A 26,659-nucleotide genomic window follows, 5' to 3' on the forward strand; every position below is an offset into this window, starting at 1 on the left:
CGATCAGGTCATTCACAACGAGCCGGTGTGTTTGACGACCAAGCAGCACATACACACTCACACATACGAACGGACACAAAGGATGAAGCAACATAAATCGCTTCTAAAAAAGCAACATCTTCTCGCCGCCCTCGCTAGCAGTAACAATGTTGAGTGACTTCCGGTTTCGCCATGCTCTTGTCAACCAACAAAATAATTGTTGTCCATTCGGGCCATTGTGTAAAGTGTGTGTATGTTTTTTGTGTGCTTTGGCGCCCAACATACACATGCACGGGGTCACATTTATTAACAAAAACACCAGCAACAAATATAAGCGTACAAATGCTGCTTTGCTTGCTTATGTCATGAGTCGGTTTTATACTTTTGGTTATTTTGTCCTTTTTAATACGCATATACTGCATTCACTCTTTTCTATGTGTACATAGGTAAGCTTTTATATGAGTTGTTTTTGTTTCGCTCTTAATGTTTTTTTTTCCGTTACATATACTTTCACTTACGTGCGCTTACGAATGCTTCGGCTTTTCTCCTCTGCCCATTCACAACGAGGACCTCTTCAAACATTCATTTTACTCCTTCCTCTGCAAGATCTCTTTCATCATCAGCTGTTGCGATTCATACGCACCTCTGAGTTTGTGCTAGTGAATGTAGTCTTTAGTAGCGATCTGTGTGTTTGTGTGTGTATGTGTCTGTGTTGGTTTTGTTCCATTTAATTTTTAACATTATTCCAGTCTCTACATTTGTAATTGACAGAAGTTTGCTTCTTCGTCCGCGGTACGTTCGTTTTCGCTTGTCGCTAGCCACTGGGAATGTTTAATCTGTTCATTTTTCTTTTAGTTTTATTTAAATGGTTCTCTTTTATATAATTTAACATGTTTTTTTTCTTTTTTGATAATTACCCCCTTCCTTTCATTTATATAACATTCACTAACACTTTTCTTATATGAAGTACAATTTATGTTGACTACTTTCATTGTTCTTATACACTCGCTACTGAGGGTGTGTATATGTGTATGTCTGTGATTTGTTCAACTGTATGTCGGTTAATGGTTTTAATGCCCTTTACTGTGATGTCGCCAATTCAGCGTAAGCTTTCCAGTTCAGTAAGCACTCCAAATGTTCGCTGACCTCTTGTTGCTGTCTTTGGCCATTGAGCGGTTACGTACGTGTGTTGTTTACTTTTGATTTTTTTTTTCAATGTTGTTACTTAGTCTGTGTATCTGTGTGTTGGTTTCTATTCGCATAAGATGTTCACAATTATGAAGGATATCATATAGGAGTAGTTAAATTCTGTTTTCTTTTTTGTTTTGCAGAATCGATTTCTTTTCTCACGCGTGTGGCACGCCATGCCTGAACGTTTTATGAAGTTTGATCGGTATACGTTCGTGTATCGTATAGGTGAAGAGAAACACAACCAAACCACACCCGCGATAGTTTAATTGGTTTAGTTGTTTAGTTGTTTTTTTTGGTTTTCCTACAAACGGTCACACCAAAACAGTGTTCTTTCTATTTTATATAATTTCCTTTAGCTAACTTTCGTAGGTAAATAATTTGTAGTTTGAGGAAAAGAGGGTAGAGAAATAAATGTGTTTCTGATGAACAACGTTTCCTTTTCTTCTTTAAAAAAAAGGCGCGATCCCTTTCCCTACGATCATCCATCAATCCAGTACGGGATTTACTTTGGTTCGCAAATTGGTCGAAAGTTGTACGATTGTAAAGTAGTTTGAATGCCATTACGATAGACTTCCTCTTCAGAAGTGTGTTGTGAGCTTGCCGTAGCACTGATTTTGAATTGATTCTATATTCCACAGTGTCCGTCGACGGTGGAGCTGTACAGTGTTTTGTTGTTCGTTAGTTTCTTGGTTCAAGCCTTTGCTGCCATTGCCTGTGTATCTTTTGTCAAACTTGTCTGCGTCTTGCGATAAATTCGATAGTGCCCTTCCGAGTCCTTCTGTGCGCTCCTCGGTTCTTCGAGCGATATAAAGTGGTTGTGTAAGAAAATCCGGAGTTCCTACCCGGAACACATCCGGGGGCGCTTCCACAAGGGTTCTAGAAGCAATGCAAAATGTTACAAACCTCGTTGACATTCCCTTTTTCATCGGGGATGTTGCGTGTTTGCCCGAACCCGTTTTCGAAAGCGACCATGAGGTTCATGTTCTCCCCAGTGTTTTTAGATTTTTGCAGCTCCCCCAGACAGTTGGTCAAACGGTTAGAATAAGTCGTGCCGCATACAGATAGTGCTGTATTACACTTGTTCGCCTTTAGCACGCGCCTTTCAATACAAAGTACAAACACGTTTTTTGTTGCCTTCCAAAGAGCATTCGATAAATTATCGTCCTCCCTTTTTTCTTTAAAGATTTGATTCCCTTTCCAGCACGAAGCAGAAAAGTGTTCATAAGCCGGGATGGATAAGTATCATAGTGTTTAAAGCATTTGTTGCGTCAAACTAGCCGTGTTTCATATCCTGTTCATCCTTTTCATTCTGCTTTCCTGTCCTGTGTTTCTGTTTCCTTCTGTTGATTAGTTTTGTAGTGTTTCGGGTTTAGTGTTTCCGCTCGTTCCCCCTTTTTCGGTCTTCTCCTTCTACACTGTGTGTTCGGAGTGTTCGATAAATTTCTCTAAAAATGTTACAAACTTTACTAAACGGGAAACGGTTTTGTTTACTTTTCATCTTATATGTGTCGTAGTTTGTTTTCTTCTTCTTTTAATTCCTCTCTTTCTACCAATTATATAGTTTCGCTTTCGGTATATCTCTAGTGCGCCTCTACGGTCGATTAAGGGTTTTGCTACTAACATGATGAGTAAAGGTTGGGGATAAGTGTTGTATAATATATTGTTCATCTTATAATATTTTCTTTACTTGTTTCTTAACAGCCATATGTGTTATCATTTCGCTACATTTTCATTGCTTCTTCCCTAGCAAATCCCTAGCCAACATTAGGGAAAGCAAAACCTCACTGGGTAGGAGAGCATCATGGACCATCTACCCGTTCGATTCTCTGTGGCAGACGACGGAACACGCTGCTAACCTCGATCAAGTGTTGTGTCTTTTGTTTTACAGGTCCTTCTTGCTACCGAACGGCGTCGCAAGAGAAGGCCCGTACGATTTAACGAGTGTTAATTTTCGTTTTATGTGTGTCGTGCTCACCTATAGTGTTGTGCTGAAATAAAAGAAATAAATGAAAAATATAATGGTAGTGATGATATGGAGAAAATAAAAAAATACATAACATATCGGTACGTAATGTGTTCTTTCGATCGTATGTGCGTGCTTTGTGATGGACACACATGAAAATAAAAATCCCAAACACGCAATAACTTTAAAAATATTTTTAAAAAACCAAACAGAAAACAATTAGAACTCCAACAAAAATCCAAAAAATGTGCTATAGCATTACATTTTATTAATTGCTTGCGCAATTCAAATGTTTTTTTAGTGCATGTGGGATATTAAATTCCATTCATTTTTTGTAATAGCTCCTACAAAATAGTTTTTCCGTTCCATTAATTAGCATCTGAGCTTTCTTGTTTCAGCAACGATTTCTGCCCCTCCCACTCTCTTTTTTATATAAGTTATTACAACAAACATATAAAACTAGCTTCACTTTTTGTATCAATTAAGAGTTACTCTATATGCTCACCCTCCGCGCTTCGCCACGTCGATTAACGTTACACTTTAATTCATTATGGTGTTTTACCTATCATAAATCGCTTGCTAGCAAAGAATAAGGTCGTTTAAAAATAAAATGTACGGATTGCCCTACCATCCGAGATCCAACGTGAATGTGTTGGAAGCTGAATTGACTCACGATGCGTAAAGATAGTAATTTTTGCGTTTACCAAAAGACTGCTTACCGCCTTCCTGAAAAAATAACATTTAGGGTTGACATTATCATCGGAAGAAAGAAAAACAGAAGGATGTTCGTGAACAAATCTCGCTGGACAAATAAAAATATTCATCCGCCAATGCGCGATCACTAGTTCGATTTATAATAAAATGTTTATTATTTGTAAATATAATTAACTTAAAAGATATGAATGATACACGAAAAAAAAACACTGGAGATTTAATAAATAAAACAAAGTTTGCGAAGTTTCCTTTCCGGGAGGAAAAGGATAAACATACTGAAGCAAAGAGTAAGGAATGGAGCAAAAAAAAAAAGGTAAAACAAAAATACGTAACAATCTTCCTTCAGTCGCTTCCCTATCGACTACTACAGGGGTTTCAACATCATGGTGATACTTTTTTTTTAACGTGTAAAAACAAATGATCAAGATATCACAAGGTATCGAATGAAAGGAGGTTTTTGTAAGATTGCAAATATAATGTGTTACATCTATTTGCATTTGCACATGTTCATGGGACGAGAAAGAGTAGAAGCTTGGACAAACAATGCACTACTGATACAGTTCTTCAACCAAAACCTTACATCCTTCTCCACCATCCAATCATAACACACACACACACACACATCACACGCGAGCGCACTTCGTATGGAAAATGTTACTAAAAAAGAAAACCTTGCAATTGAGGCAGGGAAAAAGTACCCCAAAAATGAGTCAGTTCCCCGATCACTGTATTACTCCCCACAAATATGTATTGTGGTGTTTGTACTGCTTTAGTATTTTTTCCGTCCACAAATTAGAAGAGCAAAACCATTCACACATCATCGCAGTGTGAGACACTGAGTGAGTGTACTGATTGATACAGGAAAACCCAAGGCAAGTAAATAAATAATGAAACAAAACTGAACAAAAAACGGTCAGCAGCAAACAGTCTCATCGAACATGCCGGCAATCAATCAATGATTTCCTTCGAGCGTCCTGTCTTCGGTCCACGCTCACATGCACACGCGGCTGGGTTCCGCGATCCCATTGTTAATTGGATAGCTAATTTGGGATGCTGTGTTTTCCTGGACAGTTTCTAATCTACGCGTGCATGTATATTTTACTTCATCTTCACACGATGTTTCTTTGCCACATTCCTTATCCAGCCCACACGTAACATTACTTATCGCTTACGGAGTGCACTATGGTTACTAGATACTTTTGATGTAATGTTTTTGTGAAGTAATGTTCGCGTGTGTATGTGATAACGTGGAGTGAGGGGTGCAGGGCGGCGGTAAGCCACTGCCCTTAAAAATGGAAATATGGTCTCAACCGTCCTAGAGAGGCTCATGGCTCATCTACCGCCAGATCCAAAGCACCAAACACTGCACGTCAAAAATGGATGATTGACTGACGAGGATCATCCTTTTGCTGTGAATGTGGGTGTGTGCTGCGGTCGTGTATGTGTGAGTTTTCATCTTCTCGATCCTCATCATCCCACTCCCTGCCCCATTCAACGCCACAATCGAATGCTTCGCTTTGATGGCGGTTGGAACGGTTTGCAATACAGGTATATAGCTGCATAGAGTTAGATTTTGCGTTTGAGGATGTGTGGCACACGAAGCGTTCGTTGTTCGTGCGTTTGTCCGGGATAGAAAAAAAAAACACACGACGAGAGACCAACTTTCTTCCTATCGGTTCTCTCATAAACGGACAATTAGACAGACAGACTACAGAGTGCCACCCGGTTTAACTACTCCCTAAAAAAGCACCATCTAAAGACAATATGCCAGATTTGCTAAGCCATGTTTGCACAGCGGTATGACATTGTCCGCATGAACCCGCGCGCTGCTTTCCTGTCGTTTGCTGTTTTGTTTTCAACTACTAGCTCTAAGGACAAACCGGATTAACGCAGGGATAAATATATATATGAATATATATATCTACGTTAGTTTAGAATTCGAACGATCTTCTTACCGATCTTTGCAGCGATCGAGAGCCGTCGCATATGCATACACCGTTAGTCTACACCGCTTTCAAACATGCCCGTTATTTTCATATCCTTTTGTCTGTAGTTCAACCGCTGATGTTGCACGCGTGTGATTGTATGCTTAATGATCGGTTCCCCTCGCCTACGATCCTGGAACACAGGCTCGGGATGATAATTGGTATAGCAGTTTGTTTCTTTTGCAAAACAATTGTTGGTTTTCATTTCGCTGCGTTAACTACTCGAATACACGCGCACATATTAGATACTCTTGATTACAATTTTCTTCAGTTTGTTTTCTTTTTAAATATATATATATATAGATAAACTTCCGTTTGGTTTTTTTTTCTGTTTTCTGCTCAACATTCCCTAGGCTCCTCGCTCGCGTTCTTTGCCCTTTGAAGCCCGATCGCTTACCCTTCGCTAACTTAGTATGCCATGCGCACTAGACTATAACAACATTTACTTTGTGTGTGAGTGTGTTTTTTTGTGTTTTGTTTGTTTGTTTCGTTTAGTCCCACATGCTGCTGCTATGGTAAAAGTATGCTCTCTCTTCGACTCGACCACCTAAAATTTAAACTTATTTCTTGTTTACTTCTGCCACAGGTTTTTTACATTCTACACAGTACACCGCCTTGCACCGTTTGTTTGTTTGTTTGTTTGTTTGTTTTTTTTTTTTTTTTTGTAAACTAAACTGATCCGAATGAATCGTACCAATGATCGGTGCGAAGGCCTAGCCACACATTGCCAAATGCGTCCCGAGCTAAGTTGAACCGACGCCGACGAGGCCTACCCTAGCACGAGGCTCTAGCGTCGTCCACGTGTTTATGACACCCAATCCCGTGTCGTGAATCTCTCCGAGCAGCGCAATAAAACCCTTGCAATCACATCACATCACGTTTGGCCTTTGGTCGCCGCCGTGCACTGCACTGCACCATCATCACACGGTTTTCGCTTCCAACCAAGAACTGAAAAAATATGATGCTATGTTGATACGCAGCTACACGCACGATGGAGCCCTGTGGCTAGCCGGAATTGTTTGTTGCCGATGTTGGCCGATGTTTGGGATACAGGATTCAACACTTGCCGGTGAGCCGGGCACTTGTTGCAGAGCACACACATGCAGTACACACAACACGCTCCATTCATCGCCCGCGACTACTACACACTTGGGAGGGGAGAGGGACGGCGGGTGGGGCACGAGGATGGCGACTTAGACGAAGGCCCAGCATTCGAGCGTTTTGATGACAAAATCCTCCTGCGGCGCCAGCGGTTCGTTCGAGTACGTGCTGCAGTGCTGTGATCGACCCTGGTTCAGGTCACCGTCCAGCCAGAGGCCAAACTTTCCACTGCAAGGAGGAAGTAAAGTGGAAGGAGGTTAGCGAACAAGCAGTCGAGTTGCAGGTGAATTTCTAGCAGGTTATTTAAAACTAAAGGAATGTAGGAGGGTAATAGTGGGTCACATTGTTTTAAGTTGTACACAAATGTAAACGCCAGTAACACCGAACTCGGCGTACCGAAGTTCTGAGTCACTGGGTGTCACAGGGGGATGCGCGTTCCGTGCCATCTCATTAGTAGAACCGGTTGATGCTCAAATCAACCTGACAGGCCTCTCTTATCAGCGTGTCGCATGCAATGTCTCCTTCTATCACACACCTTGGAACGATCGCGTGATCTATGACGATGAAACACTGGAGGATCACAAACAAAAACATCCCACCAAATGCTCCAGTTCTTGTAAGCTTCCTCGACTGACTAATGCACCAACTACGCCGCATTCTACACGGCGTAGAATGTATGTCGCGTAGTTACACTTTTTCTATCATTCCTCATTATTTTCCTCAGCCAAAGGGTGGTCGAATGAATAACACACCCTTATCACAACGAACATCTGACAAAGAGTGTTTGGTGGGGGAATGGAAAAACAGGGAAATTCATTTCTACGGAATTTTGTTTACGATCACTTACTCTCCAGCACCGATCGCCAGACTCTCCGGGTTGCCCTTGATGAAGTACAGGTTCTCGCCGCTCCAGTGGAACACTTTGAAGTGCGGGTTGAACTTGTACAGCAGCGACTCGCCGGTGCCATAGAAATGGTCCGACACGTGCAACGAGCAGGACGTCAGGGCACCGAAAACCTGCGAAAGGATAAACCAAACGAGCCTCGATTACGGTTTCATGCTGGGAAGATGCAGATGTGGCTTGCAAAAGACCGATCACTTACGTTATGGTCCGTATCCTCTATCACGATCAGGATCGGGCTCTCGAGCTTATGCATCTTCCGGTAGAGGGAGTTCAGCGAGAAGCCATGCTGTGAGGTGCTGAACACGAGGGACCAGGAGTAGCCCTCGGCACGGGCCGGCAGGTGGGCGCATAGTTTTTCCCTAAAACACAAGTTGATATTAGCCAAGGGTTTGAAGTATCAGTAAACATGGGCACCAGCGAACACCCTTACCTGTGCTCTTCGCTGAGGATTTCTGTCTGCCCAATCAGGTCCGGAATCTGGAAGTCCTGGTCGAACGAACCGGATGCAAACAGTGTCGCCTTTCGGTAGTCATCTGTGCTCATCGACAGGACCTGCACGGGGAGGTAACGAATGGGACGAAACAAGGCGGCATTAGTGTCCGTGCAACAGTTGACTCCTGACTACTGACTACTAATCGTTCAGCCGGGTATCAGTGGGGGATAGGGAATAGGCTCTCTACACAAGGCTTGCACAGGGTGCGGTATAAAAGTAAAAACCATAAACAAACCAAAAATACTGGCATTTACGCTTACGTGAGTGTGGCGGGGAGTGGGGGGAAGGTGGAAGGAGAAGGAGGAATTTAAAAGGACGATACTTGAGATACTACTAGGTGTCAAACACGCTAAAGGCTAACGGACAGGCTACGCACACCTCGCAGGCCATAAACTTAGGGTGTAAAAACGTCAAATAATAAAACGATGTTTTGTGGTCTTAAACATTGTTCTCACTACAAACGATAACGACGATTAAAACATTCATTCTATAGCAAACTGTGAGAATATTTACGAGCATATTTGTATATTGATATGTTTGTAACGGGACGATCGTGTATTTTCGCTGCTGCATATATAAATATAGACAAGAATAGGGGGAAGGGAATAGATGACAAAAGGTTGTACATCGGATGAGAAATATGTTCAAACATTTTTTATGACATGGGCGGAAGCACATTGTAACATCAAACGTATGTCTAAGGGTAGGTTATGCCATAAACATATCCTCTGTATTTAATTAGCCCTTCATATAATGTTTCCAACGTATTTTTGTTATGCATTTACTTTTGAATTTTTATGAATGCTAATCGCATACAAGGTTAGGTAAAATTTGGAATCTAAAATAGAACCATATAGATTCTGCTTGGCTTTAGAACACGTGAGTGATAGAACCATAAAGATTCCGCAGATTAGAATAGCGTATTGCTAAAGAACAAACTATTCTGAAATTGCCAGGCCCTTTTTCCCTCAAACTAGTAGAGCAACTCAAATGTACAAAGTCTTGTTGCGGAAACGCCACCGAGTTCGAGCGGACAGTAGCGCGGTTGTATATCTTAGGGCAGCTTAAGCTGTCCGCACGTTAATCACCGACTGTTTCAACACCATTTCCCAGATTACAAAACGGTAACAACAGCTGCGGCAACCGAGAAGAATGAGTTTGCGATCGTCTACGTTTAGGAAGAAGAAGGTTTATTTTGGAATTCCGCGAATGTTTCCCGCGTCGCTAAGGCAATACGATGTATGTATTCTTAGCCGGTGGAGGATGCATCTTGGGTAGGTTCAAAGAGAACTAAGGTCAGGTGGATGCAAGAAGAACTTGGCAAGTTTTAAGTTTCTAGACTATTCACACCGTCCCCTTGTGCCAAGGGAGCTCCTTCTCGATATCTCTCTCTCTCCAACCAAGCAGATTACATTCGTTAAGGCCGATACCGTTAACAGGGCCTATATTGCCGTACTTCCCAGCGAAAGATAGTGATAGTGTCAAGCGCATCGCCAGAGCCTTGCGGATCTGATATCCAAGATCACGTGCGCGTCGAGGTGGTTTTTTAAACCCATGTAAATGCGTAGAAAAGCGAATGCGTGGGGGCTTTTCAATTTTGTTGCCGCCGAATGGCCTGGTTTACTGGAGATGAACAAACAACCGCAACCGGTGATGAGGCCACACACCACAGCTGAGCTGAGGGCGCGAAACGTGATTTGCGTATCGTCGGCGTGAGAACTGACCGGTGGGGAGGGTTATAGTTGGACGGCAGGCTCGTTATGTAGCGGGCCAGGGGGTAGAGGGGGGAGACGATGTTGCGAGGGATGAATTTGATGTTCAATGATTCTACAATGCCGCCGAGCAGCGCGTCATACGATACATGGTAACAACGTTGTGCAATTGTATGCTAACATTGTGATCTCTAATCTGAACGACCTACTGGAACGCAATTAGTCAGTTTGTATGAAAAGAATGAACAACAAACCTACACATGAGCAAAGTGTAACTGATTAATTTGTTTTGTTTTGTATTTTCAAGAGGTTCAAAAATATTATTAGGAGCCTCTTTAATCCAGACATGATCCAAACTTAAATTTAATGATCATTGGTATGCTGAAAATTCATAATAGATGAGCCTCATTTTGAGGGAAAGAATATGAAGCTATTACTAAACTCTCCCGCAAATCAGGAATGTGATTTGTCGATTTCGTGGTGAATCAGACCAATTTTCATACTATCTGGAATCGACCCGCAATTGACATAGCTTGAAATTGGCTTGAACCCCACACCTCTCCAATGAAAATTGCTCCAAATTCTCGAATATTCTGTGTGATGCGAGATAATCAGATAATTGACTGCCGCGGCCGCTACGAAGCAGTCATCCTCCCAATTGTAGCTTCTATTACGGTCCATCCCACTTGGCGATGGCCGTTGCATCCGCGCCATGCTAATGATGATGCCTGCTGGAACAATCGCACAAGCGCACATAGAAAACAAAGTCACATCGGAATGGAGAGAAGGAAAAACAAATTGGCGAAGATAATTTTGTAATGCACTCGAGCGTTAACAATAGTAAACACAATTGTCGCTCGGTGGTGCTTCGCCCATCAAGGGTTCATGTGTGTTCATGGTCGAGTAAGAATAATTTGCTACGGCAGAGTATGTTTTTCGAGCGATTTATTTTGCTTTTAATTCGGCGTAGTGAATCGACGAAAGGATTGTTTTTGGCATAATGCTGAGTAAGCTAAGTGGATGGTTTTCCAAAAGACTGTTGCCTATTTTAAAGCAACTGTGTAACTACGAAGTGTGATCGCGCTACCGATGAATTATTCTTTATTCATTCTTGTTCATTCCACCAGAAAAATATTTTAGAGGTATGGCCAATTACAAAAGTTCGCAAAATTTCATTAAGTGGTAGTTTTTAAATGTTCCGTGTAGAGTGCTTATAAAATAAAACATCATAATAATAACCTTGTCCCCGTACGGTGCCATATTGAGTAGTTCGCACATGGTTCCGCGGTTGGTTTGAATCGTTGGTTCAACGGCCGTTTGGCGTAGAGGCGACAAAGGATCTTGGTATCAGGAGGTACCTAGGGTACGATATGTCACTGAAACATACACGTTACGTTTTGTGTAGGTTGAATGTTTTCACAAAACTTTACACACTGCACAATCAGCGGATAAAATACAGGACGCGCGGTGGCAACGCACTGTTGTGCTTCTAGCAAAGCCACTTACACACACACAAGGCGACAGGACAGTCTTCTTGCATTTATCTCAAGCTACTGATCCGCTCTCGCACCCTGAGAGGTGAGTTGAGAAGGTTGCGAGTCCAGTTTAATTACTATTTACGCACAATGATCTCGCCCTCGCGTCACAGTGTGATGGGAAAACACTTTAGTTGTTTTGATGAACCCCGCAAAGGTGAAGCACGTTCGAGGATGTGCTATGAAAACGTTCAACATGTAGATCGCTTCGAAAACATGCGGCACACCCTAATAACCGACAAGCGTTAACAACACTGCGCGCCAATGGATGTTTGTGCGTACAAAATTTCACACCTCACTTGGTTCAACTACACTTTTTACTGACCGCAAGCGCAGACACCAGGCGTCGTTTCACACTTCCAGTCCGGTGGAAGTCTCGCGCCAAACTAACAGAACGCTCTGCGCGTAAACGCTTTGTGTACTGGTTTCCCCAGCGCGCCGGGTTGGGGTCGGTCGGGTTTGCAGTGCCTGGTGGAATCGGTCAGAGCGCGTTCAAGGTACAATCTTGGTCAGACGATGTCAGACGGTGTTTGTGTGCCCATATGCACACACATTCGCGAGTCGGGCGAGGCAAGTTACTTCTCGTGCCATGGTTCGTTACTTTCGAGTACAAAATCCAAACGGGACCTGTAAACGCGTCTCGACAGATCTGGATAGCGATTATTTATCATGTCTTTGTCGAGTGTGAATTCAGAATATTTAAGAAATACTTAGCAGATCACCCATAGAAGATTACGGCATAAGATCCTTGCACTAGTCGAAAGTACTTAGGAAATTAATGTCGACACTTTATCACACTCCAGCGCCCCAGCAGAACATCTGCTCCATCGTTGTGGAGATATTGCCTCGACACTGTGCAATCAAAGCACTGTGAATACTTATGGCAAATATCGCGAACAGCAGAGCACCCCTCTTTGACAGGATGATCGCGCGACAGCTTAACAACAGAGCATGGACCGGAAACAGGCCAGGTGATCGGCCATCGCCAGAAATGTACGGTAAGGTACGGGACCTGGCATTGACAAAATGATAGGCAAAAAAGCGCCACCCGTGACTGATAGACGATGGAGATGGACAGCGCACAAGGCACACTGCGATGGCTAATTTTCATCGAGGGAAGACACTATTAAGAGACTCACGAACCCGTCACGAATGAGACGGTGATCTTCTCTTGCAAACAGTTGAGTACCAACGCACGTGTAGTTTTCGGGGCTTAGGCTCACTTTGGAGTCGTAGCTTAGCAACTGGAGGTGCTAACGAGGAACCTCCCCGGCGCTAATGCCAAAAGGAGGCGGAACAGATGAATTGACGAATCATTTGCCATTTTGTTGAATGACCAAATTCGAGCGAAGTAACATGAATGTTAATTGTTTGAAAAAATAAGCCAAATACTAGCCAGAGCTATTGTTTTTTCTTGAAATTAATATGCCAGTGATTGATGTCTTACTCGATAGGGAATCGTTTTCAACAAGGTAAGACTATACAAATAATAGGACAGTTTTTATTTCATGTACTAGCCCAACTAAGCCGGAATCTGCAAATGACTAAACATGATGCATAAAAAGGGGAGCAAAAAACAATCATCACCGCGGCGCATGAGGTAATGCAGTTAGTTCGCACTCCAGATGTAAGATAGCCGTTAATCCGCCGGAAGTGAGTTAATAGATGCGTTTTGCGAACTAAATCCGCCCCACCATCATGTATGCCATGCGTCAGGTTACACACGTCACCAGCCACTACTGATTCACCCGCAGGGTAGTTCGGAGATAAAGCCGAGATGTATTGTGACAAGGGGAGCTGATGCATAAACAGTTGATCTTGCTTAATCTGATCGCACTGTCGAGGTAGAGAGCATTCGTCGAATTGGTTACAGCTTGACTGCGCACGGATGGGAGATATGTGGAGTCCAGCGGATGATCTCCGGGACGCGTCGGGTCTTGATTGAAAGACCCATTGAGCTGACGCTTCTCCACTGACGTAGCGGTGGGAATACCTGAACGATCACATGAGTATGCGCGACTGTCTATTGTGGAGCGAATAGACGCCAGCTAAATAGGAAGCTGATGTGCGATACTATCTCCGTGGGCCTGAGGGGTCTGACGAATCCTCAGTGAACAGTGGGACTATACACCGAGACGTCATCACACCCTATCTACCCGTGTCTGATGATCGTGAGTTCCTAGAGCAGCTTGAAGTTGATAAAATACATTGCCCACTAGAGGCGACGTACGCACGCAAGGGAACACACCCGGACACTGTAGGTGTGTGTGCGCGGTACACCAAACCACGGTGACCATGGAATATCCTATATCCCCGCAGTTGCGTACACCGTGCACGGTTGCTCTCTCTCTTGGCCTTGGTGGGAACAGGTTTTTCCGTGCATTAAAAATGGTTTCCTCCTTGGCAGGCTAGCTACCTCTCCAAAGCGGCTCAGACATTGTGCGCCATTTTTCCACACACATTGGCGGTGTGGCAAATTCTAATGCACATGTGGTCTGCGGCCCTACTAGTTACAGTTAGTTGAAATTTTGTACACAGACCGTTTATCAATCGTGCCGGCGCGCCGCCCTTCAGAAACGCCTGCTGTTGAGTAGCGCGAATCGACCAATTGCATCACCCTCAGGTTGTACTTCACATATCGACGCTGATCCTTGCGCCAAACGGTAGGTTGTGTGGCGAACGCCGTATATGCCGTGTGATTTATTTGGCAAGGTAGGAGTTCTCCACCAGACTCCCCTCAGTTGGCTGGAGTTCCTGACAGCGATGCGGTACTTCCTTATCGACCTCCTGACACGATTGCTCCATCAGTTCCACTTTGGATGTGGCTCTCCGGTGGACTTGAGCCTGAAAGCGTCTAGCCGGTCCGGCGTTGCATGTGTTTGAGAAAATATTTCTCTGATCGAGACGATTTTGATTTTATTAATTGGATCACACACCGGACGCCATAAGGACGTGGGCAAGTGTCGCGTGCTGTCGGAAACCAACGATGACGATCGACATTACCGCAACGCCATAAACAAGATGACTTATCCATACTTCCACAGCACTACTGGCACCTCACGCCTGGTTCGGCAGTCATTAGGAGTTAATTGATCATCTGATCTGATCGCTCTTATCGGAGGCAATAGACGAGGGCTTCAGATTTAACCTTGTTGTCATCGTGAACAAGCGCTTGACAGGCTAGCGGACGTCGACGACAACAAGAACAACTGAAAACTAACAGGCTCGATCGGCGGACAGAGTGAGTGTGACCCCACCACAAGGCAGTTCATTCACACCGGTTATGTAACGGGTCTTTCAGTGATCGCGACTCCCGACATGCAAACAGTATCGACCTACAGTACAGAATGCATTCCCATTTCTTTGCTAGTGGACAGTGGAAAATTCCTTCCACGGCCAGTTCGTTGGCGGATCGCATTGACTGATGGCCTAGGTCAGGAAGATGGCCCCCACGAACAGCTGTCACGTTTATCAGTGACGAAAGCCATCTGGGTGATTGAAGGGTTACTCGCCCATTCCGGTACACGTTATCGCCATGAAGAGGGTGGCACGGAAGATGGACGGTGCTACGGATGTGTTAACCCTCAAAGGCACGCATGTCTCCCGCAAGGGAAAGTGTAAGTATAGCAACAACTCTTCCTTCACTGCATATTTTTTCTTGGTAAAGGATTTGTTTACACTGCACCCTGCCGCGTGTTGATTCATGTTTCTGCTTATCAATGTGTTTTAATTTATATAGGAAACTTCTGTGTTACTAAGTGCAAGATGGAAATGCTGATAGTACTGTTCCTAGAATCACCTGTTCCGGTAAGGCGGCAGAGGACAAAGATGTGACGCTTGTTCCCATCAACCGTTTTTCTAGAGAAAAGGTTTACGAGGCATTTTTGAACACATAAAATGTACAGAAGAAAGAAAGATCGTCCCATTCCCCTTGCAATCCTCCTTCGCATACACGCGCGATAAAGGAAGGACCTATTTATAAGAATTCATCATTCCACATTCTATTCCATTTTGATGCATGCATCATGAAAATCATTATTTTTTACTGATATGCCAGACAAACTATTTTAATGAGATTTGTGATGTTTAAAAAAACTTTAACACGTTAAACGTAATTTTTTTATTACAATCATCTTACCTCAACATTGCAAGAAAAATGTCATGGATGCAACAAAATATCAAATACAACAACCCCCTTGAATGAAAGGAAACACGTCACACTTCCCGCCCTTTCCTACCGTGTGCAATCGATCGTCATCGTACTCCTCCTTGCTGTTCGTCTGCAGAAGAAAGCCACCTTCCCCGTCGATCCCGGATGCACCGGTCAGCGGAATGGAGGTTTCGATGAGCGGTGGTGTCGGTGGGCGGGACTTGCTAACGATCGTCCGGCGAAACGGTATTAGGCGCCCCCATCGGTAGTACAGGGTTCGGCCCCAACGTCGAGACGCGAAGTAAATGGCGGCCGAGGCGACCACCAGCACGAGGTACCACATTGTAGCGGAACTTAATTTATCTGTGGTTCGTCTTTAGAGATACTTTTTTCCCAAACCACCTGCAACGGCAACTTGTTGCTCCGTTGGTAAATGGAGCTCCGGGGGATACACGTAAGCTTGCGAGATGGCGTGCAGAAAAAGCACCAGCAAAGCACTACCGGCGTGTAGCGGTTATGTTTTAATGTTTATGTTTATGCTCCGCGGGCGATCACGCGCACCGACGCCCGTAGTACCAACACTTTGGCTCGAAGTACGACGGAGATGGTATTCGTGTTGCGATGTCGGAACGGTTATCGGAACCCAACCGATTCCGGCGTGTCGTTTTCCTGCTGGTGGTAGTGTGGTGCTGTTAGATTGCTTTCTTACATCGCAACCCCGTCAACACAGAGATGTATCTCCGGTGGGGAGACCTTTTTGGCTTTGGCCGCCCACAGTCCTCTGGGGGGAAAGGTACGAGTGTGTATGCGTCGTTCGTGATACAGTGATGTGTGGTTTTTTTTTGCTTCTGAACAGTAAACATAAACCGCACCGGAAAGGGGTTCGTGTGTGGAGGGCTTAAAAATATCGCTGACTGTTGTGTGGTGCCATCGCAAGGGGTGGGATGTGTTCGCTTCACACGGATTGGCTGTGTTGTTGTCGTCGGTGCGCTACGCCACACACTGGCTCCGATGGTCTCGTGACATTTACGGTCGATAGTGAGCCGCCTTTTTTTCGCTCTTGCCGTCCGACGAGAGTCTTGCAGAACCGGTATTATTTAGTTGCAGCAACACTGGTTGAAAACTACAGCACATTCACTTTTGCGCAAGCCAAAATTCGAGTTCGAAAATGTCTAATTCAGTGCATCAGATTGCATGTTGACATCATCTATCACCGGTTTTATTTACACTCGTAACGCGACTTTACGAACGGTGCACAAGTTTCCGACATTAAAGGCACAAAGTTTAACAATTGGTGCTTCTGTGTGGATTTTAAAAAGAACAGAATAAACTTCAGCCCAACGAGAGTTCGAATGTGAGCAACGGAATATGGCCACAGATTGGTAGCTGTCTCGGCCTTGTGTCACAGAGCAATCGCAGCGGATAAAGCCACCGACACGCAAACCGCCGCCGACCGAACTGGAAAGGAGGACACGGCTTTTGACAGTCCATACCACCAGCGGCTCCACCTGGCGCACACACAGCGAAAAAGGGAGACCCCGCGGACTCGCGACCTGAACACGGAGCAACGATGGAACGCACACTGGCTTATGGTGCACGGATCGAAGATACGCAGGAAGGTGTGCGTCGTTTGGAGGCGCCATCTCCTTATGCGCATGTGCCTGAGATTATGGTGTCGTTATGTTTGTGTAGGGGAGACATGGAGCATAGACCACCATCATCCGGCAAAGGGCTGGGTCGAAGCAAGGGGGGATATCCCGTGGGCCTGCAGAAAAATGCATGCGTGTGCAGGGCAAGGTCGTTGACATAGTTATAACGCCAGCGAGCTTTTGCTCCTTCGTTAGATGAGCTTTTGCAAGCGGTTTAGGTTGCACGTAGCTTTAGAAGTTTGTTCCCCCCAAAAGTTCCTTTACGTTCCTCTAGAGCACGTGACAATCAACACGTGTTTAGACATACACTACCACTATCGCGGGTTTCCGTTATCGCCTGGTGAAAGTTGATAAGAGGATGTAAAAAATAACAGTCATATTCTTAAGTATGTTTCGAAGGCAAAAAAATGTATCAGGTTTAAATTTCAAAATCCTTTCTATGGATGCAACCTGTGTGCTGCATGAAGGTCAACATAGACGTTCGCTTTTCGTTTCCACTCTTTCGCCGGGTGGTAAGGACGGTGTGGACCGAAGCACCCCTTCGATGGTCCAGTTTTCGGCGGTTTTACACGAGAGTGAAGGACGAATAAACATGCGTCGCTGGCAAAATTAAGCTTTTCTATTCATAAACGGTCATAGCAATTAATGACGATGAATTTTGATATTTTTTAAATAACATTTGAATATGATTTTAGCCTGTATTTAGACACTATATAAGTTTTACTTTACTATGGCTGGTACTTTTCAACCAACCCAACGCAACTGTGATCACAAGCCAGCCGCATCATCATGATGATCGTTAGGATCGTAATAAAAAAAAACCACTCACTTAATGCAACGGAGACACTCCCTCGGTTGCATACGGAGGGTGTTTTACGAAGGGGGTGGCGGTGGCTTGCTGTGGGAACGAACGTACGAATGTGTGACGAGCAAGCAAATGAATCGAAATACGACCATGGCAAATGAATATTCAGCCGGGGGACAGCAGCATGGTCGCTTTTGGAATGTTCCTCCCACTGACCATTAACGTCCACGTGTGGGCAAGGGTGAATTTCATTTGCATTGCCATTGGGCAGGGGTAGTATTTTCGCACCAAAAAACTCGCGCTCAGTTTAACCACAGGATCAAATGATACATTTGGTTTAGCGAAAAAGCGATGACATTTTTAAATGAATATTTTCCTGTTTTGGTTCTACTATATGAAACTCACTTCGATATTTTATGCACATCAAAGTATGCTTCGATATTACCTAGTTAATGAGGCGAACTATTTTTAATCGTAAGCTCAAGAACCAATTGTATCTTTTCCATCATTCTTCAAAATTTTGTATGCTAGATGACCTTATCGAGGATAAACCGGAACATTCACCGAGCCTGCACTAGCTATAGATTAGAATTTAGGCTCTGGCAGATACGTGACCATAGCAAAGATGGAAAAAAAATCTTATAAAAGGGCACACTGTAGTCCGTCGATCGAAGCGAACATCATCATAATCGACGGAACCGATCAGGAGCCGGTCATGGTCGTAAACGTGAGCTTCCTTCCCGTCGGTTCCATTACAGCACAATGTGCCCGGGCGAGAGGGACCGGATCTATCAATTCCTTTTTGCACAGAATTTGACCAATGACCGCACGGGCCCTCACTTCAGTCAGTGTAATTAGACGACGTGCTTGTGAATAATATTAACTGCAAGAGAGAAAAAAAGAACCAACAACACGTTGAGCATGCTATGTACACAACAGTTTGTTCACAATCCTGTCGAAGGTATAAAACACGGGTCGGTTCCATGTCGCATTTTTTTTAATTTTTACGACGGGCAGGAGCGGGTTTGCCTTAACGTGAATTGAACTATGTGCGTGGAAGGTCTAGGATGATTAGCATTTTCTTGGCACCTACGAGCAGCAGCACAGGTGGAACCGCTTTATTAGGCAAAGCCTGCTGATATTTGCCACCCCACTTTATTTGGTCTAATGTGTAAACAAACTTGCGCCATCTTGTGGGAAGTTAAATGATTCTATTTATAGCTTAGTTGCTTTCCACGTTGAACAATTGATCATGATGATACGTTTCAATTGGCACTTTGAAGCTAAAATAATATGATAAGTACTATGAGTGCTACAAATATGCAGCATTGCCCGCCATGGGGTAAAAGTTACGAACAAAAGTTAATGTAAAAAAACCAAATTTTTACCTTCGTCTTTAAATACTTCGTCAATTTGTTGATTTTCGATTTCGACATCATTTGCGCTCGGATTGATTATCAGTGGCGATAAGATAACAAACAGCTTCGGTAGCCGAAGATCGTCGGGTTCAAGAAAAGGACACACACGAATACACTACAACCGGTCAATAAATAAACTGATAAAACACGCCAACGGAGTTATCACCATACGGTATGCAGATCGGCAATCGGTAATACAATCACGAGAGAGAGGGGTATTTGAGTATATCGTTGCAATTGAAACCAAAATTATATCACAGCACAGAGAAATTCGATTAGTGGTGGCTTAGTTTTCCCGTTTTCTCTCGACACAGTTTCAGGTACGTCGATCAGGATGCAGGATTTTGATGTTGACAGTTCCCGCCTGTCACTAGATAAGTGTGTCGAAATTGGTAAATGGCCTACTACTTTCGATGAAATATAAATTTACAAAACTAAAAGAGAGCACACGTTCGAGATGGGATCGTCCCGTCCAGCGAGGAAGAGAGCGTACGACTGACCACCGTTACTGCAGATCAACACACCACACAGTGGACACGGCGAAAGAAGATTAGCGTGATTGGCATTAATTCGGCCTAGAAACACACACACAAACGCACACGCACACTCGAACAACCTCAATAGTGTACAGATTTCGGTACAGCTCCTTGATGCTACTTTTTTCCTCTACTACTCGCGTCGTCGAGCGTTTTCTTTGGTAGGTCGCAAAACCTATTCCGTCCGATGACAGGACCGGACTGTCACTAAAAACCGGGCCAATCGGGATGGTTCGAACCGTATTGGGGAGGGGATGGAATTGAACGGAATCTCGTTACGGGATGTTTTTCGATCGACAGTTTCCGTAGTGCGCTGGTGGATGATCCGGGGTCGCCGATGTAACTGATCTGCACACGTTTTTACACAGAAGAAAACCAGTATGCACTGAGACAGAGAGATAGAGAGAAAGAGCGGGAACGTACGGTTGGATGTAAGCGTTATTGGGACAGTATACTACTACTAGTTTTTTTTATTGTGAGCTTAGCTTTCCCCACCAAACGGACAGCGGAGCAGTGGAAAGCGCGGATCGCGGCCAACAGTGGAGAGCTGCGCGAATGATTAGGAAGATCGTTTCGACTCTTTTCTTTGGCGGTCGCGATCCACCACAACGGCGAGAGCGCGATCATGCAGACGCGAAGATCGCAGCTTCACAGAGGCATCCATCCGGCGATGGCGGGCAGAGAGAAATGGTACCAACAACAAAGATTAGTTTTTTTTTTTTGAGTGTGCGATCGTTGTTTTCGATGATCCGAAAAATAAACTCATGCACCGTTACAGCCACTTTACACTGCGCGCTGAGGCGATGATTAACGATGGCGATCGTGTGCCGGTGGTTTGGTCGAAAGGAAATCAGTTCAAAAACGAGCGCGCGCGTGCGCAAGTACACTGTGGCACACGTTGACTGACTACGTTTGAGAAAGACTCGTCCGTTTTTCGGGTAAACAGCCAACCGTAACCCGGTGAATCACTGGGTTTCGGTGGCATAGAAATGGAATATTCGTTTTTTTCTCACTGGCGCACCTGTGACCCCTTCCAACCAGGGGTTTTCCAAACTAATTGTGAAAAAAACACGGTGTATATTTTCTCGACACAAAGTAATGTTTTTCTTTTTCAGAAAATCCAAAAACTACACGTTATTCACACAAGACACCTCACACGGAAGGCCCTTTGTAATAGTTGCACTTTTGGAAGCAAAGTTGGGTTTGATGCTTGTTTTACACCGCTTCTTCAACGCTGGGACTCGACATGTTTGTAGTACACTAAGTATAATAAATCCAATCGATCCGCTCACACACGAACCAAACTCAATTCGATAACAACGCACCCATCACCACAGCTTCCAAACCGTGTGCTTCGGTGGAGGAAAAAGTTCTGCGTGTCGTCCGTCGCAGCGGATGGCAGAATGAAATGGTCCATGCCGCCAGGGGACGGTTAGGCCAGGCGGACGACGATCGACGTTCGTCGCGGGGACGACTTGTGAGAAAGTCTGCGTCGCCTTGCCTCTTCACTGCGTACAATGCGAGTGTGTGTGTGTGCGTGGGCAAGGTGATCGCGGTTACCATAGTACCACCAAACTATAAAAACCCCCACCCGCCAGCGGATCGCCAGCGGAACCGCGCGGAATATCACGGTCCCGGTGAGAGGCGAATGCGCGATTTCTTCTGCAGCTCACCTTTGTTGGCTGGGTGTATGTGTGTGTGTGTGTGTGTTGCTGTTTTCCGACCATCCGCGGATGGTTGGACGAAAAAGACTTCTTTGTGTAGCCGTGGTTGCACCCCATTTACAATTTTTCGCCACAATGGAATGCGAGAATGGAAAACAACACCACATTTGGCGGTTCATAGCAATAGAAGGAAAACACACTGGGGTTCAACTGTGCAGCTCATTGCGGCCACTTTCTCAACAAGCGCCCGGCGACTGCTGTACGCTGGCCACGGGAAATTACTACCGGCGGGCGCGCTCGGCGGAGGGGTAAACAAAAATGGCGGCCAGAAACGTGAGTGAAAACATTCTGACCCGTTCAAATTCCAACGTATCTGGGGGGTGCCGCCGTCCGGGTGCGAATGTTGTGGCGTTTTCAAGGTGATCGCGCAATCGTAGCGCAAAACAACAACAAACCACCCGAACCTCGCCGCATGTCCGGCAACCTTCTCCTTCTTCCAACTTCTGGCTCGGGCGAAAACAGGGGCACTTTTTTCCAATTCAAACGACGCCACCGATGGTACGATAAAAGATGCACCTTCTGTGTAGCAGTCAAACAGGGAATTTAGTGTTCTAATGACCAAATAACAACACAAACAGTACAGTTTCAGAACCGGTCAGGGATGAATACCCTTAACGTGGACCCGGAAGACCGGAATCCAACCGAAACCCTAAGTCTGTTGATCGGTCGTGGGTAGCTCTCAAATTGTTTGTCAGAGGAAAACTACCTTGGCCGCGGGGCAAAAAGGGACAAGTTCCCGCCGGCTGTTCGTAGTTTTCCTATGCTGTAACCTTAATGTGGACCTGTTGTTTTTTGTTATTGTGGCTGAAACTTTTGACTATCGATGATGATCATCATCTTTCTTACGGTTGGTACGGTTAGTGCACGTTTCGAGGGGTCATCGTTTAGGTGACGATTGAAGGGTGGTATCATCCATGAATCGTTCAAGTATGCTAGAACCATGTTCAAAAACAGAAGCAGGCAAAAGATTCGATTTGCGTGTCCTTCATGAACTTTCTAAAATAACTCATCGTATGTTGTAGGTTTGATGTATTTCGTTGCTCACCGGTGATACGATCGCTATATTAACCTTGATATCTCGAAATAACCGGCGCATGGTGGAATAACTTGCATCAACACGTGATAAGGGTTGTTTTGATTTTAAGTTCAACTGCAAACATGGAGTAAGAAAAAAAAAAACTACACCACGACCACAACACATTGCAAGATGATCTGCCCAGCGGTACCGTCGAAATCGACACCAGACGGTGAAGGACAGATGAGATACAGGAAGCGGGCCAGAAATCGGCATGGAAGAAGTTTTGCTCGGTGTATCAAGGATGGTGACTTTCGAACCAAATGTGCCCGTGTGCTGCGCATGTTGCTGTTGCTACTGTTGCGATCGCCTCTAGTCTGGCGGCTAGGGGTTTCGAGTTTGGTGCTACAACTTCGTGCCCGGGTGTCGTTTACGCACCTCACCACACGACAGAAGGCGCGATTGATAGCCATGTTTGGAGTAGGGAAATGAAAAGACAACTGCATCATCGTTGGAAGAGTTATCTGAAACAGAAGCGAATCCTGCTGAGAAAGGAACGGTCTCCTCCGGTATGTCCTTCGGACAGTGTTAAGAACCCCGTAGGATGGAAAACGAACCTTGGTTCCAAAGTCGAGAGCATGCATTCTGTTCTCATTCCAACGACAAGCAATTGGCGATCAAAATCTGTACAACGATCGGTGTAGTAGGTCCTTGGAAGACGGTGGAGATATGGGTGGCTCATTCCCTTTCCTATCGCCAAGACGGTGGTGAGTTCCTCACGTGGCATCACTGTAGCCGAGTCACGCGATCGTGCCTGATGCTTGGATTTCTGCTGACGCTTGCGGTCGCAAGGCGAATTCCGTGACCGAACGTCCTTCTGAAGGTGAATCCCTCCTTTCCCTATCTATGTACGAATTGTTGTTGACAGCACTACGAACATTTGGCGCGTTTCGTATAAAGTAACAAAAGTCAAATTAATAAAAAAAACACCCAAAGTTCAGTTCCCATCGCTGCTGCAAGACGATAAAACGGAAGGCTTTCTTGAGTACGGCGGCAAACGTGCACGTCTTGAGTGCGACAAGACGATCATTGGCGGTGCTTGGATGTCACGTCTTCAGAATTACCCCTCCTCTACCCGATCGAACCTGCCGAAAAAACCGGTATTTTCGCACGAACGCTATTTTTAGACCACAAATTGCTTTGGAAGAGAAGAGGCCTGTTTTTGGATTCATTCGTTTCCTTCCTTTACTCAACCCCTTTTATGGGTATGTGATGTGTTTTTTCGCCAAATAAACAGGTTTGCATGGCGTACAATGGCAAGATAATGTATGTCATTATGATGCTGTTGCAGGAGAAAAAAGGATTCACGATGAAGAAGAAGAGTTGTGTAGGGGCTTGCTGGCACGCACAAATGTTGTTTTTCCCATGAGTGAAAGATTGACAATTTTGGTATGTATTGTCATATTAGCTTTTCATACCAAACTTTTGCACCGGTCAGGAAAACTTGTCTTCCATTGATCGCGACGCAATTGATCCGCTAAATTGGAGCATTCGCCCAATTGGCTAGACGAAGAAGACTATTGCGATAACCTTTTCAACTACCGCAGCGAGAACGGTCAACAATTCGCTAGTGGACGGCACGAACATAGATTATGTCACCGTTTTACTGATGATGAATTGTTTGGGTTGTTTTTTTTCTTCTTCCAAAATTAAAACCACGCGCGAGCGTACACTTCATTTAGCCGGCACACGATCGTCTGTATATTTTTGGCGTGACGAGTGTGATGTTTGCTCCTCTATCAACGAAACATGCCAGACGATGGAACAAACGATGGTGTTGATTTTTTCTTATCATTTCTTCTTTTGCTCGCAAATTTAAACAAATAACTGGAATACTAGAATGGAAAGGGCATGGGCGAGACGATTTGAGTAAACAAACGCGATTCGACCAGTAGTGTAAGATTGAATAATCTTGCTTCTTGTAGGCAGTTTCGTTGACCTCAATGTGAGATTCGTTCAATGTTGTTTTTTCTTCAAGGTACTTACATCACACCATGTTTGCATTAATTCCGGCACACGAGGTACAGAAGTTTACAAACAGATGTTCGAAAAATAGCACCGATTGTTGAACTTGAATATTTGCTAGCTGTAATGCCCTCTTAATGTCGAGAATACAGAATTTAATGTTTTATAAGTTGCGAGATAATAAGTTCGTTTGCGAATCAGAATCGTTTGCGATCCACGTTTATCAGACTTATGAACTAGTACTATAACAGTTATTTTAAGAACAGATATGTTTCACAGCACGATGTGTTTGGGACATGGACACAGGAGAAACATGGTCGAGAATAATTTGTTTGTAGTAAAGTTTTGAGAAGTTTGAATCCTACTAACAACAACAACTGTTTCGAATCCTACTCGTGTCCTTACGCGGGCTAATTGCTAAGAAAACAAGCAGTAGCAACTAAATCACAATCATAAAAGCTAACTGCCAAAAAGGAGATAGAATAAGTGGCCTAAACATTGAACACATACCAGCGTGAACTAAGGATGCAATTTTGCGATTAACATAGACCGAACGAGTAACATTAGAATGAATGGCATAACACGCACAAAATATGGCATCATATTGTGTGTCTTTTTTTCAAAGTATAGTTTTTGTTTAGTTGTCTAAATTAGCTTATTATGATACTCCAATTTCGAAGAATAAAGGCAAACTAGATTATATTTCGATAAAAACAAAAACAAAACAACAACAAAAATGCAAAATAAAAAAATTCTCTATTATAGATTTCCAGAAATCTCTAGCCGTAGAAATTGTATCCTCGTGTGGGCCAAACACGTTCTGCTTGTGTTGGCAAAAAATGGTAATTTAACATGCGAAACGTTTAGAGATTCACAAGATTCTGGGTGGATAACAAAATGCAAATTCGGTATATGATTCAACAAAGATATTTTCTATCTCAAAAATTCAAATCCTTTTCTTTGCGGCTTGAATGAAGTATCTAACAAACGAATAGTACGGATAGGGAAATAGACAGATGTAACATACATACTATTTCCAGATAACAATACACAGCAACCGTTCTATTAACTGTTCGCTAAAGTATGAATATACACTACAGTCGAGCAGGTAGTATAGGCAAGAAGACTAGAGAGAAATCGAGAGATGTATAAAACGTAGAACATGTCTATGTATGTGTGACAGTTTGTGTGACGGTAACGGGGGTTCTACTACGGTTACGAAAATACATTGGCAGTGTGTACAGATAGTGAGCAGCAGAGCCTAATAAAGGGAGGATATTTTTGTAATTTGTACGAGTGGTGGAGAGGGAGTCGCTAGATAGCAACAGTGTTTTTGGGGGGGTAAAGTAGCTGTGAGTGTTTCATTGAAATTGTTTGTGACTAGTAAGATTTAATTGCTTTCAGCTCTAACCTCACAGCCGTCCAAATCGTTGGATCCCGTTTGACTTTTGATTATATTGTAGGTTTTAACGAACGGTGCCTTTAGCAGCTGTTTTGGGGCAGGACGAAGGAACAGCCCCGGGCGAGGGTCGGGAAGGTATAGAAAAACGAAAATCAATACACAGAAATAATCAAACAAACGGGAGAGAGAGACAAGGAGAGATAAGACGAAAAGATGGATTAATTATACGATATCCTTCCATTTCGGTAGATATACAGGCACTTAATCGACGATTGTAGATGAGAAAGAAACTAGACATACTGAGATTGACCATCTGGGTCGTTTTTGAGTCTCGTAAAACATTAACAATTTGTTTCAA

The 26,659-nt window shown here is 44.1% G+C and overlaps 1 protein-coding gene across 4 annotated transcripts in view; it reads right to left on the reverse strand.

The window, feature by feature from the left end:
* Positions 1 to 6,947: 6,947 nt before the first annotated feature.
* Positions 6,948 to 26,659, reverse strand: part of LOC131286161 (TLD domain-containing protein 2) — a 44,570-nt gene continuing 24,858 nt past the window's right edge. For 2 of the 4 annotated variants that reach the window (XM_058315053.1, XM_058315054.1), the window contains 5 exons: positions 26,311 to 26,388; positions 8,268 to 8,389; positions 8,037 to 8,196; positions 7,781 to 7,950; positions 6,948 to 7,161 (listed from right to left, as the gene is read on the reverse strand). In XM_058315053.1, coding sequence (XP_058171036.1) covers positions 7,026 to 7,161; positions 7,781 to 7,950; positions 8,037 to 8,196; positions 8,268 to 8,389; positions 26,311 to 26,388 — 666 coding nt within the window. In that variant the 3' untranslated portion in view covers positions 6,948 to 7,025. Of the gene's footprint in view, positions 7,162 to 7,780; positions 7,951 to 8,036; positions 8,197 to 8,267; positions 8,390 to 19,569; positions 19,730 to 26,310; positions 26,389 to 26,659 lie in introns of those variants that run through there. The other 2 variants (XM_058315056.1, XM_058315055.1) reach the window with 2 other exon arrangements.

This window comes from Anopheles ziemanni, chromosome 3 (assembly GCF_943734765.1).
Source record: "Anopheles ziemanni chromosome 3, idAnoZiCoDA_A2_x.2, whole genome shotgun sequence".
Taxonomy (NCBI): domain Eukaryota; kingdom Metazoa; phylum Arthropoda; class Insecta; order Diptera; family Culicidae; genus Anopheles; species Anopheles ziemanni.